General features: G+C 38.4%; 1 protein-coding gene across 1 annotated transcript; it reads left to right on the top strand.

The window, feature by feature from the left end:
• The first annotated feature begins 1149 nt into the window (after positions 1 to 1149).
• LOC110846709 (LHFPL tetraspan subfamily member 6 protein-like) lies at positions 1150 to 11859 on the top strand. The gene is made up of 8 exons (XM_035849826.1): positions 1150 to 2496; positions 2855 to 2970; positions 5049 to 5068; positions 5166 to 5222; positions 5308 to 5397; positions 10063 to 10098; positions 10180 to 10251; positions 10451 to 11859. Exons 1-8 carry the CDS (start codon positions 2395 to 2397, stop codon positions 10567 to 10569), a joined length of 612 nt encoding a protein of 203 aa, XP_035705719.1. The 5' UTR covers positions 1150 to 2394; the 3' UTR covers positions 10570 to 11859.
• Positions 11860 to 18267: the final 6408 nt, after the last annotated feature.

Below are 18267 nucleotides of genomic sequence, written 5' to 3' on the forward strand. Positions count from 1 at the left end.
CGCATTTTGTTATATATGACCAGGTTAGGTATATATATATGTATGCAATTTTATTGCATAAGTGCTCTACTCACTGGCCGTGACATTTAGTTTTTGAAGCTTCTTTAGAATGTTCAACTATCATGTTTACATAAAAAACAAATATTTTGTCTCTTCCCTTCATGAATTCCTGTAGTTAAAGTAAATTGTAGTAAGAATTAGGAAAGAATTTCAGTAATGGTTAAACCATGCTGATGAGGAAACGTCCTGCATTTCAACGCTGCATTTCTTCCTTTCAGTTTTTTTCCCTTCTGCGAGATAGGATCTAGGTAAAAATCGTTTGTTTTAATATTCGAATACTGTGCCCAAGATTTATACCGTCTCGTTTAAACAAAAAAGAGACGAATTTATGAACAAACGAATTCTTTCATCAGCGGCCTTAACAAAACGCTGTTGGCCCGAAGGGAAATGAAGATTTGCAAACACATTGCATGAAAACGAGGAGCAGGTATTTGCTTACCGTGAATATGCTCACTTGTCTTTTCTCCATTGCCCTCAATGTCATCGGCCGGTATCTCTTTTCTGCTTGATTTAACCCGAGACAAAGAAAAGTTTTCGCTGTCCGTGCTCCATCCATAGTCTCCGTTTGCTAATGTTCCTATGCGAAGGAGGACCATGAATGCGCCACACAATGAAAACCCTTCTTCAAACACATCCTGAAATCAAAGACTGGAAGTTGCCGTCCACTTTTGAAGAATCAAGGATCCGTGCTTTGACAACAATGAGTCTCTCATGTACTTGAAATTGCATAGACTTATTGGATTACATTATGTTGCCTTAAAAGTTGTCATGTTGGTGGATTCTTCGTCTCCTTCGACGACTAGCAGCGTGTCATTTGGGTTCATCCTGTACTCCTTTTTGTGGATTTTAGAAGGGTTGGTTCAATTGTGAGCCGTTGCAGTGAAGGAGACGACTAGGTTCCATCTTTCCATCATCATAACCATTGTTGTCTTCTGTACGTACTTTCGTAGGTAAAGAATGGGAATATTTGGTTGGTTCAAGACAGAATTTGGGTCTGGAGAAGGATGCGACCGAGTTGTGCAGAGAGACGACGAAGGAAAAAGAAGGGAGCAAGAGAGGAGTTATTACTGGAAGGCAAAATCATGGACCAGTTGGAAATTTGGATCTAGTTGGTTCCAAGCTCTGTCCCTGCTCACTCCTCAGTTTTCACCAGAGGTCAAAAACACGCGTTGCTCATGTTGTTGGTGCCATATCTCTCATCTCCTCTTAAATAAAAGACTAACGAATGCAAACAATAATGCACATACTTTGTGTAGGCGTGTGCGTCCTCATCGTGGTAACGTAACCAACAAACTTTCGTAATTGATTGGATTACCTGCATTCGCAATACCGGTTTCTCATGTGTCACAGCCGTACTACGGAGAAACCTCGGATATACATATTATGTTCGCTAGTAGAATAAGCTAACCATTTGAAGCTGATCGGTGACTACAAACAATGTTATTTTGTGTATGTACGTACATATACATGTGCTATTGAAACCATTTAAACGTTTGAAAATACATACACGTATACATACTTGGTGTACATCGAGGAGCAGCTAATGGCGAAATTGTACTACTGTCACACGAAGAAATTAAATGAAACGGATTTCCGTGTGAAATGGGCTAATTCCAATTCGATTGTGTATCAGAGTGTTTATTGGTAACAGTAATAATAGTAATAAAATAAAACCACCATAGTAAAGTGTTGGTTCTGTGTTCATGTGTATGCAATTTACTCGAACAACTATCAATTTCTCAGTCAGTAAAACGGGAGGATGATAATAGTGTGCAACGTAACTTATTTTAGTCGGTTGTGCGAATGTGTAAGCAAAGAAAAGACGCTAGATTTTAAGAGAGAGTGAACCGATAAAATAGAGATTCATTTTCAATATTGCGTTTATTTATTGTCCTGTATTTGTCACATAGACATTGACCAACGCCAATCTACTCGAAACAATCCAGGGGAAAATGAAAGCCAGAATAAAGTAAATAAATTCTAATGTTGAGAGCAAGGACGACAATAGTGGGCAACAGGAACTTTTGGTAATTCCAAATATATTGGGCAGGATCTTGTCTTCAGACGAAGGATAAAATTTGTCAACCCTTCTCATCATTATTGGAGAAATTCCTGGCGCAATACGTAAGTAAACTGAAGATCAGAGTCGTTTTCTGTGGAAGAAATAATGTTTCATACATAAAGTGACAGTTGTTGGTGGCTCTAGACTCTGGAATGTGAGAAAGTTGTGTTAGTGTCGTGAATAAAGTTTGTCGTACTTGGTTGAGCGAGGAACAAAGTTGGCAAAAGTTACAGACTCTGACCACCAAAATTGCAACGAGAAGAACAAGTGTTATGGCGTCCACTCTTACGTTCATCGGGATTGTCTGGGCATTCTTCTCCTTAAGCGCAGCTCTTGTGGCCTGTTGCGGATTTTATTTACCATTTTGGATCAATGTGCGTAATACCTCAATCTCTATTATTTTTTATATATTGGTGTATGTGCATAGTTGCTAGTCAGTAAGGCATTTCAAGCCATTGAGGGTCTATACAATGGATACATAATATTGAATACCGTATTGTATCTCATAGTGTAACATGCTTCGATATGAGAACTCTTGTTTGTGGTATCGTCTTACTCTGTCTTCCTTAAAAACACATTTTCCACTAAAAGCCTCTCGCAGAGATAAAAACTGTTACATAAAAAAGCGATGCTCAGTTGAGGATGATCAGAGGGAAATGAACCGTTTCTTCAGTATGCTAAGTATTAATTCATTGACAGTCTTAACAATTGTTTTTGTATTTTTATTTCAAGGGAAAATTGCTAGCAGAGACTGACACCAGTTTTGGAAGTTTCATCAGATGCGGGTTTCCGTACATGGGTCCTTCTGGAAATTTAGAAATCACTTCGCAATGTGGGAGATACTCAAGGTACATCAATTCACTCATTCTAATAGTTTCGGCATAAAATTGAGCGCATCTTCAACGTATGTGGTGTAGAAGTAGTATGTACGTGGGTATGGTTAATGTTCGTGAATAAATAAAATTTTTACAAGCCTAGTAAATAAACTAGTTTGAAATAGAATGGTCGTCTTGTTTTCTATTCCAATGTTCTCCATTTGAGCTGGGGATTTAAAATTTAAACTCCTTCATTAATTCATGGCTTTTGTAAACCTTGTCCCTGGTTAATCCATTCCTTTCCATCAAATGGAATTGATTAATTCCAAAAAAACAAACAGCGAGTTGGTTAGTCCGACTCATCCTCAGACAACACAACAGAGGGTCATTTAAATATTTATACAAATTCCTTAAAATACTTTACACAGAACTATGTAGTCTTTCCGCTACTTTTCCTCACATAAGCCACTAATCTACAGAGGAAGGCTATCTGAAGGCTTTAGAACTTTACAGCAAGTTGATATCTCAAACCTTGTCTGCATTTCATGTAAATATTATATTGAGAGTGATTATAACGATGGAATTTCGCCTGAGAAGCCAAAAGTTTAAAGATGATGTGAATCCATTTATTCTCTATTGAGTCAAATAGGATTGAATCACGACGAAGAGCTGGTGCAAATGTTCCTAAGGATAAGTTAGTTTGAACCACGTTGTTGTTCCAAGGCGAGTATCAGTCTCTTGGTCGTAATGTCATTAGCGTGGCTAAAGTTTGAAAACAATAGTAATCTCTGGATGACATGGGGAAAGTTTGAAGAGAATTGGTGGACCACATAATGTATTAAATGCAATTTATGGCACAGAATTCATGAAACCAAAAGCGTACCACGGCATATGTCCCATTAACCTCAAACTTGGACTTGTATATTTTCTAAGGAAAATAGAATAGATCAGGACAACATGGTCTAAAAATCGGTCCAACGCTATTGTCGCCTAAAAGTATAGAGGGTTGACCCCATAACCCGTGGTTCCTTCACTTCCGTACGAGCGAAGAATTAATATATGTGCTAATAGTACGAGCTACGGGTTCACGACCACCGCAACTGACATGGTTTTCTGTTATATAACAGGAGCATAATGCGTATGTTCTGCTGATTCAGAGAAAACAGGACTTTGAGGGAAAGTTCAGTTCTTTGAGTCAAGTGCAGCCAGTTATTTGGTTTGGTTAGGAGCGTAAAATCGGCTACGAAAAACTAATTTGGGAAATTCGTTCAACTGACAAAGCATATTGAAAATTTTCCATTTCATTATTTTCCTCATCTGGCATTCCACCAACACACCACATAACAGCGAGACTAGCGTGGATGCCGCCTCCGCTAACGTCTTGCTCCCATCCCCTCCGTGAAATGCAAATTTGGTGAAAGGAGAAAGATGCAGTAGGCGGATGGATGGGATAAAAGGTCTTATTTCGCTATCAAGAGACTGATTAAAATTACGAAGGGTAGAAGCATTCAGATTTTATATGCAAATTAATTACATAAGGACAATCTCATTTCGTTACGTCTGAAACTGTTGGCTGAATCCTTCTTATTGAGGGCTAGGAAGAGGAGGACAAACGAAAATCAGGAATTCAGAACTCGTGCTTTGAAATAACTGCACCCACCGACCGGTCCCTATAAACTCATTGACTCATTTTCAGATACGCATAGATTGAGGAATATCTAAGTTATGGAAATTCACGGTTCTTCTAATTTCATTAAAGGCGAAGGATGAAAAGCTTATTAGGAGACTTAATTTCAACTCCTACTTACAAACGGGTGGGGTACATATGTATGTACGCGTATACATACCCATACACATAAATGCATAATAATCGAATTGAATCAAAGATGAAAAATTTGATTATGTACTCTGCCTGCATCTCCATTCTGTTCCATGCATTCGGATACGCACATTGATGATTGGGATTTTGATTAGTATACATAATAATTTATTCCCTGCATATTACCTTCTCTTGCAAAATAATGAGAAGTGAAACCTGGATTATTCTCCCAAACAGAGGAGAAAGTTTCTATTTTCAAGAATAAACTCAGACTGATTTATTTAATTTGCAGCTTTTGGACAATCCCATCAGGTAAATATTAACTCCTCACATTGATTAAAATTTAAATCAAGAGCAGGTTGGTTTAAATAGATATCAGTAATTTTGAAGTTATGTATTCTTCTTTCAGGTTGGTGGAGAGCAACCACTATTCTAACTGGGACTGGAACCACACTTTCACTTTTAGGTATTTTTTTATTTAATGGCCCATGTTTTAAAAATCCTAAACCTAGAAGTGTAAATTTGTTCATTTCTACTTTCTTCATATTTAGTCGGGCTGACGGCGTGCTGTTGTTGGTGCATTGGTGATATCGTCAGCTCAAGCACAGTGAAATTTGCCGGTGCTCTCCAATTATTTTCAGGTTTGTCAGCGTTTAAAATATTTAATCCGATAGAAAGTGAGTGCATAATAATGGAAATGCGGTTGTCTTCTCTAGTATATACACGTGCATATATGCTCATCTATAACATCTATATCCACGTAGAATACATGTATCTACATACTAAATAGGTAAATAGTTCAAGAGTTGGTTTGTGAGTGGAGTAGAATCCAATCTCAAGGGATTAGTTTCATACTGCTCGTTGAGAACGTATGAAATATTCACTCGCGACAGATTTATGAGTTATTACTCCAATTAAGTTCAACTTAATTAACTTGCTTGTAATCTGCATCTGTTAATTACAACCCCTCCGGGTCAGACTGGGGGAGATTGATGAGAAGAGATGGAGTTTTACTAGGATTGAGTCAAGAATAATTTGTTCTTTGGTGCAATTACTACTTTGTATTTGTTTCTGTAAATTTATGAATATTTCAGTGAAGCCAAGTATGTATTTGTGTAAATACTGAAAGAGAAAGTACATGTTTACTCCTAACAAAAATGTCCATCGTGTATGTTAGTTTGAAATACTCGCATTTTCATAATCGTCAGGAATTGAACTAATTCTATTTGTTCCTGACTTGAAGCAAGTTCAATACGCATTTGTGTCATTTGACGACTTAGATTACTGTGTATAACGAATCTAATAATTTATGCCATACTGAAAAAGCTTTTGGGGTGCTTAAATAATTCATGTCGTGTCTATGGAAGATTCACATTTACTCAACTTATGAGAGATCAAACTTAATGTGGGTTTGAAAGAGAAAAGATGAAAGAAGGCAAATTGATCGAACGAAGAGAAACTTGAAGGTACTGATCAAAGGAGGATAGAATTTTAATGTCCGCTTCTATTAGCTTTGCATCCACCGTACTTTCACCAAACCATCTCATGCCCAAAGATTCCAATTACATATGTATTGTACATACCTAGTTTACATTGATTAAATATGTTCCTTTCGAGGCTTTGAAAGGCAACATTTATCTCAAATTTTCTTCCATCAGGGTTGTAATTGACAAATTAAAAGGTAAAGGAGGTAAAGATAAAATGTATGTAAGCCATGTTTTTGTTCAAAATTTTTAGTTTGTGTACTATTGGTCGAGATTTCAATTTTGCTGAAGCTTTTATCTTCTTACTAAGACAATCTATGTAACAAAGATATATGCTGCATAGATACACATATGCTGAGTATGTAGAAAGGTTCTACACACATTATTTATTTATTTTCAATGCGCCAATTATTTCCCGTATTGTACAGAGAAATTGGATTTTATGCAAAAGAACAAAGTCTTGTGTTAAGAATATAGTGTGCTAAAGTGCTCCAAATGTAGGCATATATATTCCTTGATTCATACGTCCATAGAGTTTGATACACCGTGTTGTGGATGATAACGTATCTGATGTGTGACTATTGGCAAAAACAATGACATGGATTAAATGAATGTGGAAGGAGGCGATGGGAAGGCAATGACAGTGATGGTGGCCCCAAGTTCCAGATGCGTCCATATTTCGCCCTGTCAGAATCCTTGTTAATGTCAATTTCTGGTCCGTGTTGTAATGTTCACTTTCCGCTGGATTTTCTGAGAAAGTAGTTTCTGATGGAGAGAAGAACTGATGACGGAGCATTTCCAACGGAACACATCGAATAGTTTGTGTCTTGAAGGAAGGCATGACGAGAATGGATCACCGTTTTGTAAGCAGCAGCAGTAGGGCAAAAGTGTATGGGACAAATAACTAAAAGAACACACAGCGTTGGGTCCTGGAAGAAGGACGAGAGACGACATTTGAAATTTGATGTGATGTGAATGCAAATTCTACTTTTACTACTTATTACTGAGGTGACATTAGCATTTTTCAGCCTCCAAGCCCTGTTTCATATTTTATGCGATATTCATTCTTTGTCCCTTTTCACCACCACCTACCTTTTTGATCAACTAGCATCTTGCTCGAAAAAATGCGAAAATACAGCAAATGTATTGCTTAACTCGCTTCATTTTTATGGTTCGTTGTCCTTTCTGCCTCATATTCCCGAGGCAGTTTCAGTGACTGTCGACTCCACCACTTAGGTTTTTTTCATTCTTTTTTTAACAACAATAAAAGACTTTCAAAGGGAGTAAGAGACCCGAGGTTAGATAGTCGAGAAGCATCAAAACTGAGATCCATTATATAAGCACGGTCGAGGAGGAAATATGAAGGCAAGAGAGGTCCGGGCTGGGAGAAGAACATCAAAAATGTGGTCTGAACAATGAATGAATAACAACCTTCCTCCATTCCACTTCCTCGTCCCAGTTGGTGCTCGGGAATTATTGAGAAGCAAACAGGGACGTTCGTTTACATGCACACATATCTACTCAGGGCTTCCACCCGGGCGATGATTTTTAGGTCGTGAATTTTTTAGCGTCCTAGAGCACAAGAAGTTCTTTTAGTAGAAAATATGGAGTTAGCTTTTGCAATTTCTCAAATTGTGTACTAAAAACTACAATAACTTACAAGAATAAGCTTGCTAAACCAAAACATCGTATTAATAAATTATCGTGAAAAATGTAAAATTAAGACGTGCTCAAGAGCATAAATTTTAGCTGGCACTTTTGCCTTGCACAACTCGTAAGTAATTTACAATCTATCCATTTTTTATAATTTGTCTATTATCCACTATTCATCTCATCAGTTGTAGCTTCTCGAGTGTACATATTGATGGCGTATTGTGACCTATGTAAGTACATACTTGTGTTCATACTTTGGCTGCTGTTATATTTTGGAGGCAAGTTTTGGCAACAATGTCAATAATTCCTTGATTGCAACTAATTTAATTTCCTGATACTCTCTTCATCGCACTATTATTCAAATTCCTCCAAGGAAGGGGATATGCATGACGTACATATTTGCAAAGGGAAAAGTTGGGCAGTATTGAATATAGCGATGCGCCCCTTCCAACTCGTTGTATTATTTTGTTTCCTTTATGCTGAGAATTTGTGCGTCCAGGTTTTAATGTTGAAACGGGAGAATTAGTACGAGAAGATTTTGAAGCAAGGAGGATGAGAAACAGAGAAGAATTGTTGGCTTGTGAGAGGAGCAGATGTTTTTTGAAGAAGACGAGGAATGGGATATAGGCGGAACAGATTTAGTTTGTTCCCCTCTTCTCCTTTCCTCATCTCCGGGGACTCTAATTGTTGTATATGTGAATGTGAATTAGGGAGAGGCTGCTGGCTTTCTTCCTTTAAAAGATGATTAGCTCCTTCTTTCTTCACCACTTCCTTCCTTCCTGCTCCAGAATCTACCAACCCACTACGACTACTACTCTGGGGGATAAAGGGATTGCACAATGGGGCCAACGGTTAGCTCGCACCATGAAACACATATATCCAGATGGCGTAGCTGCTTTGATAATCTATGAACTCACACGCTCTGATGATGCCATGCCACCCTTCTTACTAATAAGACGTGAGAAGAGATCTCTGAGCTCAAAATTTCCATGCCATGCTGTTTAAACAGGGAGAAATGTTCAGCTGACGCTTTTCTCAAGTTTAACCTGACGCCAACAACTGCTAGAAAGGATCAAGTCTCTCTGTCTGTTCCTATGCACGTGTGCTTAGAGTGAGTGAGAGAACATCAACTTCAAGGGGATAATAAGATCAACGAGGGTAAAAATGTGGCGATAAGAAATTCACACTTTCTCCTGCTCATTAAGCTCTTCTCTGCTTTCTCTCTGTCTTGGCTCTTCCAGTTTAGTGAACCACGACTCTAATGCGATTCGAGTTTTATACTTTTTCATATGTATGTAGTTGAGTTGAGAAAAGAATAATCGTCAGGAGCAAGTCAGTGAGTGGCGATAACTAGAAGGATGAGGCGAGGATTGGGGTAAGGGAGAAAGTTGGTGTGGAAATATGAGATGCGCTTCACACAGGCTGGAAAGGAGACATTTGGTTTTCATATCATCCCAAGTTGTTTTAATTAAAGTTTGATGAAACAAAAACAATTCGTAATCGTAATGTTTCCAGTCCTGTAGAGATTATCAAGGCGAGCTGTTGCGAGGTGTCGTTTTACCTGGCACTTTCCCTCCCCTCCAACTCATTTCCAAGGCACAACTCGCGTTATGCTATGTCCTGAGATTCTTTATTACATTATTTCAGCTCGTATATGTCAGAAAGTTTACTCTAGTTGGTGTTTAATAATAACAAGTCAGCTTATGACATCGAGGATAAAATGTTACTTTTGATCTTATCTCCACCTGGGGATCATCTAGCATTACTTAACTTAAGAAATACGTCTAGAAGTCATTTTGAATTGTATTATCTTAAATAATTGTTAATAAGAAAGAATTACACTTATTTTCATGGTCACAATGACATGTGTAGTTGAGAAAAGTTAGGCTGAATTGTCTTTTCAAGTTGCCACAAAATACTTGGGTTCAGAGCGAACGGAAATGTACGACGGGAATTCCAAAGAGGATTCCATTACCAATTCACTTACATATATTTTGGGAAGCGGAAAGAGAAGCGACCGTATCAAATTCGATCTGTATAATCTAGAATTGAAAACTTGAGTATTTTCTCCACTCGTTCAACCACCTTCCTGGAACTCCAAGTTTGTTCTTGAAACATAGCTTACGGGGACATATTTGAATTAACATGTTTGCTTTTGTATTATTTCAGGGTTGCTTATCGTCGTCGGCGTTGCCCTTTATCCGCGTAAGTTTTTTTTACAATTTACAATATTTTAGTGCTATGTAAAAGTAAATATAGTATATTATACTTATAATTGGATTTCAGTGGGCTGGGGAAATAAAGAAGTTCAAGATGCTTGTGATGATGGTGTGATGCAATCTGGGCCATATCAACTTGGCAAGCAATTTAATAAATTTTCAAATTCAAAACTTTAGAAATATTCAATTTTACCAAAGATTTTTAGGCATGCATATTTAGATAAACACTTTTCCTTGTATTCTTTTCACACTACGTTTTCTCCAGTTATTTATATGAATCTTAATAAACGACAAAAAGAATAGCAGTGTATCATTTGCCATGTTATTTAATATTCCAGGGCCGTGCAAGATTTCATGGTCCATGTACCTGCTTGCTGGAGGCGTATTTTTGCTCTTCGTATGCTTCGGACTTTCTTTCAAGGCTTGTCGCGTAAAGAAAGGAACCTTTCGAATTTGACCCCGTCAACAACGTCCTTATCCTTTAATAATGAGTTCAGGGATGCTAGCACACGATGCACGATGAAATTTCATTTAAACACGAAATATCTACTTTCCTCCTATCAACGCAGTACGTCACGCCGAGCGAGATAAGAACATGACCATTTTTTGAATAGCCACTTCTTTCACAAGAAAATGCAACAAAAACTTTAACAACGACTTGCCAGCCTGTCTCCCTCCCACCCACCGATTCCACTTTCCTACCAACTCAACTAGCTGTTGTATAACTAAGCAGCCAGGATTCTCAGAGCCACATTTGGAGGGCAACATCGAAATCTGCGAATAAATGCCACATCGCACATCCAGTCGACCCTGCACGACGTAACATTTTAAATCCTGGCCATTAAGATGGAGAGATGGAAAACCATTAAGGGTCATTCCGGGGGACATCAATCACGATAAATTGAACCCCCATCATTTATACGTTGGTACTCCGGCTCGAGTTTTCTTGGACTCAAATTCCCGTGGTGACATCCCTGCTCGATTCGACTCGACTCGACTCGATTACTTAAGAATGAATAGAGATATTATTTTTTGCGACCCAAGGCCAAATTTTATACTCTGAAATAGCAGTTCTAAGTATATTAGTTCTTTGTATACTAATGTTATAATACTTATTAGTGTATAAATTTAAAGAGTTAAGTAGATTTGAGTACACATAGACGACATAAATTATAAAATGGCCTGTAATTGTGGAGAAAGCGTACAACAACTTTCTCCCAGTTTCAATTCGGTCTCCGTATCTATAATTCAAGTGGTCTCAGCGAAGTAGACCAAAGAAAACGTATTTTCTCGTTAATTGGAGAAACCAGCGATTCAACTTGATTGACAAATCCTCTTAGTTGCTGACAATAAAAGAGATGCCAAAATTATTTATTCTTAAGCTGGTATTAAGCACACAAAAACGAAGCTATATATAGTTTCCCCTTAATTGTTTCATGTAATTTATAATTTCAACTTTATAATTTCCAGAAGAGTGCTTGAAATGTATCACTTGTTGAAATGCTGAAATGTATCATATGTTAAGTATATATAAAGAAAAAGTGTTAATGTTTGTAAGCTTTTATATTAGTAATCTCATTCTACTTATTATCAACTAAAGTCTGTTGCTAATATTGCTATCTATACTTTTCATGTAATTGTATGTACATATTTATATGCAGAACCAATGTGATACATGTTTGAATAGACCCGTATGGAAAATAAATTAAATAAAGTAAACGTGACTTTTGACACTTTGTCCTCTCAATTCGCAACAGAATTTATGGATTTATGGGTTTCTGATCATTCATCATCGTATTTTTAGCCCGAGTCTGGGCTTATGTAACCCCCCTCTATCTTTCGGCTGTTCGAGACACAATGGAGCCAAGCCGACGTCTGAGCCGATTGAGTTCAAATTTTGCACACATGTATTTTAAAAGTTACTATTTTCAGTTGAAAGTTGGTAAGTAAGCTCAAAATGACTTTTGCATAGCAAATACAACTTCAAATTTCGAAATGGAACTCAATATTATAAAGAAACGAGTCCCACTAGTCTTGATAGTCAAGTGGAGGATTTGTAAATCTTTTGAATAAATAATATAACATATTATTTAAGAAACATTCGACCATCCCCACCACGTGGGGTGGTAATAGTATTGTCTGGTCAATTCGGAGAATATTTAGAAACGATCTCTGTCCCTGACTCGGGCTGAATGAAGTATACACAGTAGATTTAGAATTCGAAAGAAAGACGAACCACCCCTTTTGAGCTCTATGCAGCTTTGCCCTCCTTGCTACTAAAATTCAATGCACATACAACAAAGTTGGGATTGAACGTTGCGACACAGAGAAAATGCGTCAGGGTGAATAGCAAAAGATAAAATTTTGTAGGATTGATTTGTAGTTTGTAATTTAAACCAGCTTAGGCTGGAGGTGAACTCGACTCCATTTCGAGGTTCAGTCGTGCATGATTCCAACTTCTTTCGCTCGTCACATAAAAAACGAATTTTCGCCAGAATAGCTCGCATCTCGTCTCTGAGTGTGACATGACGACGACGGTCCCATGCCCAGCTTTCTCCCTGATATGTGCATGTGTCCTGCCCCACCAACAATCCTAGAAATCCAAAGTCACAAGTGGGGAGAAGAGGAAGGGAGAACATTTGGAATTCTGTATCACGTAAAACGCAGCGTGAAATCGAAAAATATATTTGTACAGATATCTAGCTTATTAAAATGGAGTTGGTGAACTGGACTGGTTGATTTTGTGGATGCGCTTTATGAAGAAGGGGGCTGGGCACGGAGATAACAACAATGCTCCCACATATAAAAATTCCGTGTGGGTAGATTCGCCATTATAAAGTTAATGTGGCTGTTGGTTGTATATTAGGCCATAAGAAGAATAAATGTGAACCATCAGCCCGCATGATGTCACGAGGGTGATCTCCGTCCCTGGTTGTTGTGGAGTGGAAAGCAGTTTACTTTGCCATTAACCAGTAAATTCGACCATCATGTCATATCATCATCCTAGCTCAAGTAATTCCTCCATTTGAAGAAAAGTTTATAAAATCCCTTCACTCGTAACAGCAGGCTTGACGACTTTTGCCATTACAAGAACGGAAAACATAAAAAAATGTGGCCTATTGTTTTCAACCTAACGAACCGTAGTATATTTTACCCATCAATTCCTTTAACATAGTTGTATTTTATCTACTTAATTAATTTGCAGAATGGAGGATGCGGTTTTGGAAATAAATATACTTTTGATTGTCTAATACATTATTAAAAGACTATATGTTAAACACGGCAAAGTAGTAAAAGGAACCAAGAAGATACCACGTGAGAAAAACTGCTTCCATTTATTCAACACTTTTAGGAGAAGGCAAATACCGCCAAGTGGTAAGTACAATAGGAATAAAAGTGAGCATTCAAGAAGAAAGTAGAACGACAATTATTTTTTCTTCCAGTGGATAATACAAGAGCAATAAATTTCTTGGTGTCCTGCTGCACTTCCACCAAACTCATGACCGAACTAACAATGAACAAATGAATGATACGTATAGCATGGCAATGCATATTCCGTGCATGCATGTTCTCGAGTCGAAATGAGGTACGAAATGGGAAGCGAGGGCGAAAAAGAGAGTGAAAGTCTGGCTGACTGGTTTGAAGAAGAGAGTGCTCCTCTTTCAAACTGCGTACTTCTTCGCTTCCTTGCTTGCTTAGTTTGTGCAGTTTTGCAGAAAAAGATTTGTAGCTTTCTACGAGGTGGTGAAACTTTGGGGTTTGGTCGGTCATGAACTATTTTTCACTCTGGTTTTTTACCTGACTACCGCTTCATCACTTAAGTGCAAAAGAAAGTTCCGTATAGTCAGAAGAGGCGATTGAACCAGGAAGAATTTCTTCTAAAAATAAGAATCCTATGCCTTTCCTGATAAACGAGCCACGACCAACACCACCTGCGAATTATGTATTTGTATCGGTTAATTCTCAGCCTTATCATTATTAGTCGCATGCTGATGTTAGCAGAAGAGAAATTGAAACTCTGTCCTGGAAAAATTTCACTATCTTATATTTAGTATTTATGTAGTAGGGTACAAATTCACGCATATGTAGGCCAACATATAAATTCACTTTTTCTTTTGGCCCCGTTCAGGTTCGCGTGTAATAATAAAGGGGAGATTGACTAAATGGTAAGAATTTTGATAATACGACAAACTTAAGGGAGATCTAGAATTTTTCTCCATTTCATTTTTAGGCCAAGTTATACAGTGAGCAAGCTCCCAACAACTTGGTGGTTCGTTGAACAACGGGGATTCAAGCATTAAGCCCAGTCGCAATGTCGTCGGTGAGCAGAGCAGGTCTAGGTGTTTTATGGAGGTCATTAGGTTTTAACGTTCATCTTGAACCTTGTCGTCTATGAAACCCTGTCGACATCCTTTCATTACTTCGAAGACTGGAGTCATAATGAAAAGGGCAGCTGGGACACTGGCCATCCTTACAACCAGCCAATGTAATTCAATCCTTGGCCTATGTTTTTCATCTCTTCTGCCACGCGGTGCACAGAATTACCACACTTGGGTGCATTAAAAGTCCTACGCAGTGAGGTAGAAATCTCTCGAGAGGTGCATCTTTGATGTGAAAAGATCAGTCAGTGTTGCTCAATTGACGCAAACTCAAAATAGTCGTGTACGCAATTATGCAGCTGGCCTGTAGTCATAACTATTTAGTGACGAGCGGGAAAGGATAATTAAGCAAAACGATCCATATTAAGCAGTGAACATGTGTATGCCCTTGTTCCTCATCACTTTATAATAACTTTGTATTCAGCCCGAAGGAGGAAAATCCCATTTTGCGGTAAGTACAAGCTGTGCAATAAACTCGGAGGTCTCACAATTAAACTTGTGTTTATTAGTCGAGAGAATGAAGCAGGTTAAAGTGACCATAAAGGTGTTCATTAACGTCCCAGGTATATGGATCGAGGCAATCTTCCAATAAAATGATTATTGCATGAAGTTTGAGAAAACCGAGAGTAGTAAAATCAAAGCAGTAGGCATATTTAGTTAAGCAGTTAGAACTACTGAAGGACTGATCATGTATTTCTAAATGTGTAATATGCTCAGATAAAAATCTACAAGACATTCTATTTCAAACTTATTACAACATTATTATAAGTATTTGCCAAATTTGTGTCTGTCTCCACATATGTGCAATAACTTATATTCTGAACTTCCGTTTATATGTAAATATATGACTAAGGGCACTGGCTTTGGGTCAAAATGAGTACAATAGTAAACACATCCGCATGCACTGGAGTCTTTATTATGATGAACGGGTTTGTTACAGTTTAACCGAGTGGAAGATGGCTCGAGTTTGATTGCAGCTTTCTGCTTGCAATTCCAAATGCCAGCACAACCAGATTGAAAGCAGAGCAAAGTCTCAACTCGTCAACAATGGCAACCGATGGTTCGCTGGTGGCATACAACTTCATACCGAAAGGAAAAGTAAATGTTGAGCGGAGACCACCATACAAAAGTAGTGACATAATCAACAAAAGTTGGCAATTCTCTGGGGCTGTGGAGTAAATGAACCAAGTGGTAAAAGTTACATTGATATAGAATCAGACAACAAAACTTCTTGTCCATCAGGAGGACCAGATAAACTATGCTCGTTAAGTCACCATCCTACATACCTCGGGTCAGGAGTAATATGTGTACAAGCACGTAACAGTGGGTTATACTTTCACCGAGTGTATCAGTGGATAATGTACAACAAAATCTCCAACAAATTCTCACTTGCTTCCGCAATCTGGTAATCTGGTCCGGTAAACAACTCAATCTGTGCACGATATCGTCTGCATGGCGAGAATGAGAATATCGCAAGGCTGGCAAAACAATTACTTATCCTTGAGTTTGTCTCATCATGAGTTAAATGTAATTACTTCTGAATGGTTGGTAAATTATTGGTAAGTTCGAGTGCAATACAATGTTCGCTCTGCACAAAAGAAAGCACAGCTCCAGTCTTCCATTAGAAAATTAAACTTTTCTTGAAAAGTAATTGAGTCTAAGTTGTTTTCAATGTTGAACGGAATGTGTGCTGCTGGTGGTTCGTGGAATCGTTGAGCACGGAGATTTATCTGTGTTTGGTGAGGAATGTCCAGTTCAGATCAGCTCTAAGGAGGGGAGCTTGCGAGGTTGATAATAACAGATCTTGATGCCCTTTGGATATGTGGTAGGGACCCATGAGTGTACTATAACCCTGAAGTGGTTTGACTCCATGGCCCCATCTGCGCCCGCCACACCCACTCAAAAATGCCCAAAAAACGCTTTCACTCCAGTTTTCACTCACTCAAATCCACGCCAAAAATCCAATTTTACTCGGATTTTGAAATTTCTTTCACCATTACACTCCCAGATAGTTGCTTTCTTCAATCCAATATCAAACTCAATTTTGCTGATGACTATTTCGCAGGCATAATTTGCGTTGTTGATTACTACAACAATCCTCATTCCGAATTGCAATTTTTAAAAATACTAAAAATTTCGAAAAAATTGAGTTTGATATTGGATTGCAGAAAGCAACTATCTGGGAGTGTAATGGTGAAAGAAATTTCAAAATCCGAGTAAAATTGGATTTTTGGCGTGGATTTGAATGAGTGAAAACTGGAGTGAAAGCGTTTTTTGGACATTTTTGAGTGGGTGTGGCGGGCGCAAATGGGGCCATGGAGTCAAACCACTTCAGGGTTTTAGTTCACTCATGGGACCCTACCACATATCCAAAGGGCATCAAGATCTGTTATTATCAACCTCGCAAGCTCCCCTCCTAAGTACGTCGAAGCAATAAAAGCAGAGAGGATTTGCAAGCTTAGCCGAAGGTGAATTTATGGAGGGTTCAATGCGAATACTGGAACCAAATAGTATAAAGGGAGAGAAGGCACTTGGTTGGGTGGACTGCTGGACTGAGGGGAAGGGAGTCGAATAAAAAGTTGAGTGTTCTTGGGCGAGCGGTGGGTGCACTGGAGCTGAGAGAAAGTAGAATATAAGTACATACCGAGTGTGGGACATAGCGGTGCATTGCATTTGTTGGGCTGCTTTTGGTCAATATTGACTTAGAAATTGGAATCTGATTAGACCCACACTGAGTTTTGTGAGAGTACTGTACACACGATCACTCGTCCTTCCTCCTTGGTGCAGATTTCCAGAGACTTGCTTCTCAGAAGAAGAAGCTCATTATTAAGGCTCTAGGGATACAACTGTAGGTTGGTGGCTCTCCAAATAATAGACAAGCTCCCAAATCCCTTCCCCTTCAAATCAATGAAGATTGATCTCTCTCTCTCTCACTTTCCCTAGTCGTCTCTCGCTAATTCCCTTTTCACCCGGTGTCGTGCCATTTCATGTTATTTCAACTTATTACATCGCATCAAATCAACATTCCACATTATTTTCCCTTTTATAAAAGAGCGAGACAGAGAGGGAGAAAAACACGTCAACTTCACCCCTCTTTCTTGCTTGAGATGCTAACCTTCAATGCTACAATAACGTGTAAATATGTGCACGAGGATCATTGTGTGATAATCGATTCCTCCATATTATCTGTCTGTTCAATTATATTCAACAATTAGTCATTGAGCATATTGCAATATTGAGCCACAATCATGAAGCATATTGCACTGACTTATTTCATTAGACTTGAGCGAGGATATATGTAACGGGATTTCCACCAACTTGCAGCGTGAAGATGGATCACATAATGACGGGATCAGGGGGGTGACGTCTTATCTAGTCCGCTTCCATTTATTTGGTCGGTGTGTTCGCCCCAGCTTCAGTTTAATTTTAATTCCCCTTTGTGGTAGCCATTCATCTTTTTAGCAGAACCAAGGTTATTGCTTGTCACATTGCGATAGTAGATGCATCATAACAATAAGAATTGTCTGACAATGTTAGATAATTACATGATTTATCGACATTTCACAAGAATTTGTTGCACAAAGTGTACATACTACATTGCATATGCTAATGTAGGAAGGAGGTAGGAAGGTGAAATTTGAAACAAATGCACGCACCATAACTCAATGCGAGGAATAAACAACTTTCGCTGCCACATGGACTTGCAGACCGACGAATTTGAAACTCTTCCTTCTATCTGAAGCTTCCGCAAGAAAACTGCTGGACATGACCAGAAG

Source organism: Folsomia candida, unplaced genomic scaffold (assembly GCF_002217175.1).
Source record: "Folsomia candida strain VU population unplaced genomic scaffold, ASM221717v1 Fcan01_Sc003, whole genome shotgun sequence".
NCBI lineage: Eukaryota > Metazoa > Arthropoda > Collembola > Entomobryomorpha > Isotomidae > Folsomia > Folsomia candida.

Excerpts from the sequence above, each read along its gene's own strand:
- LOC110846709 (XM_035849826.1), top strand. The coding sequence starts at position 2,395 with ATGGCGTCCACTCTTACGTTCATCGGGATTGTCTGGGCATTCTTCTCC. Across the intron at positions 5,223-5,307 it reads AACCACACTTTCACTTTTAG|TCGGGCTGACGGCGTGCTGT; the intron begins GTATTTTTTTAT and ends CTTCATATTTAG. Across the intron at positions 10,252-10,450 it reads ATCTGGGCCATATCAACTTG|GGCCGTGCAAGATTTCATGG; the intron begins GCAAGCAATTTA and ends TTAATATTCCAG.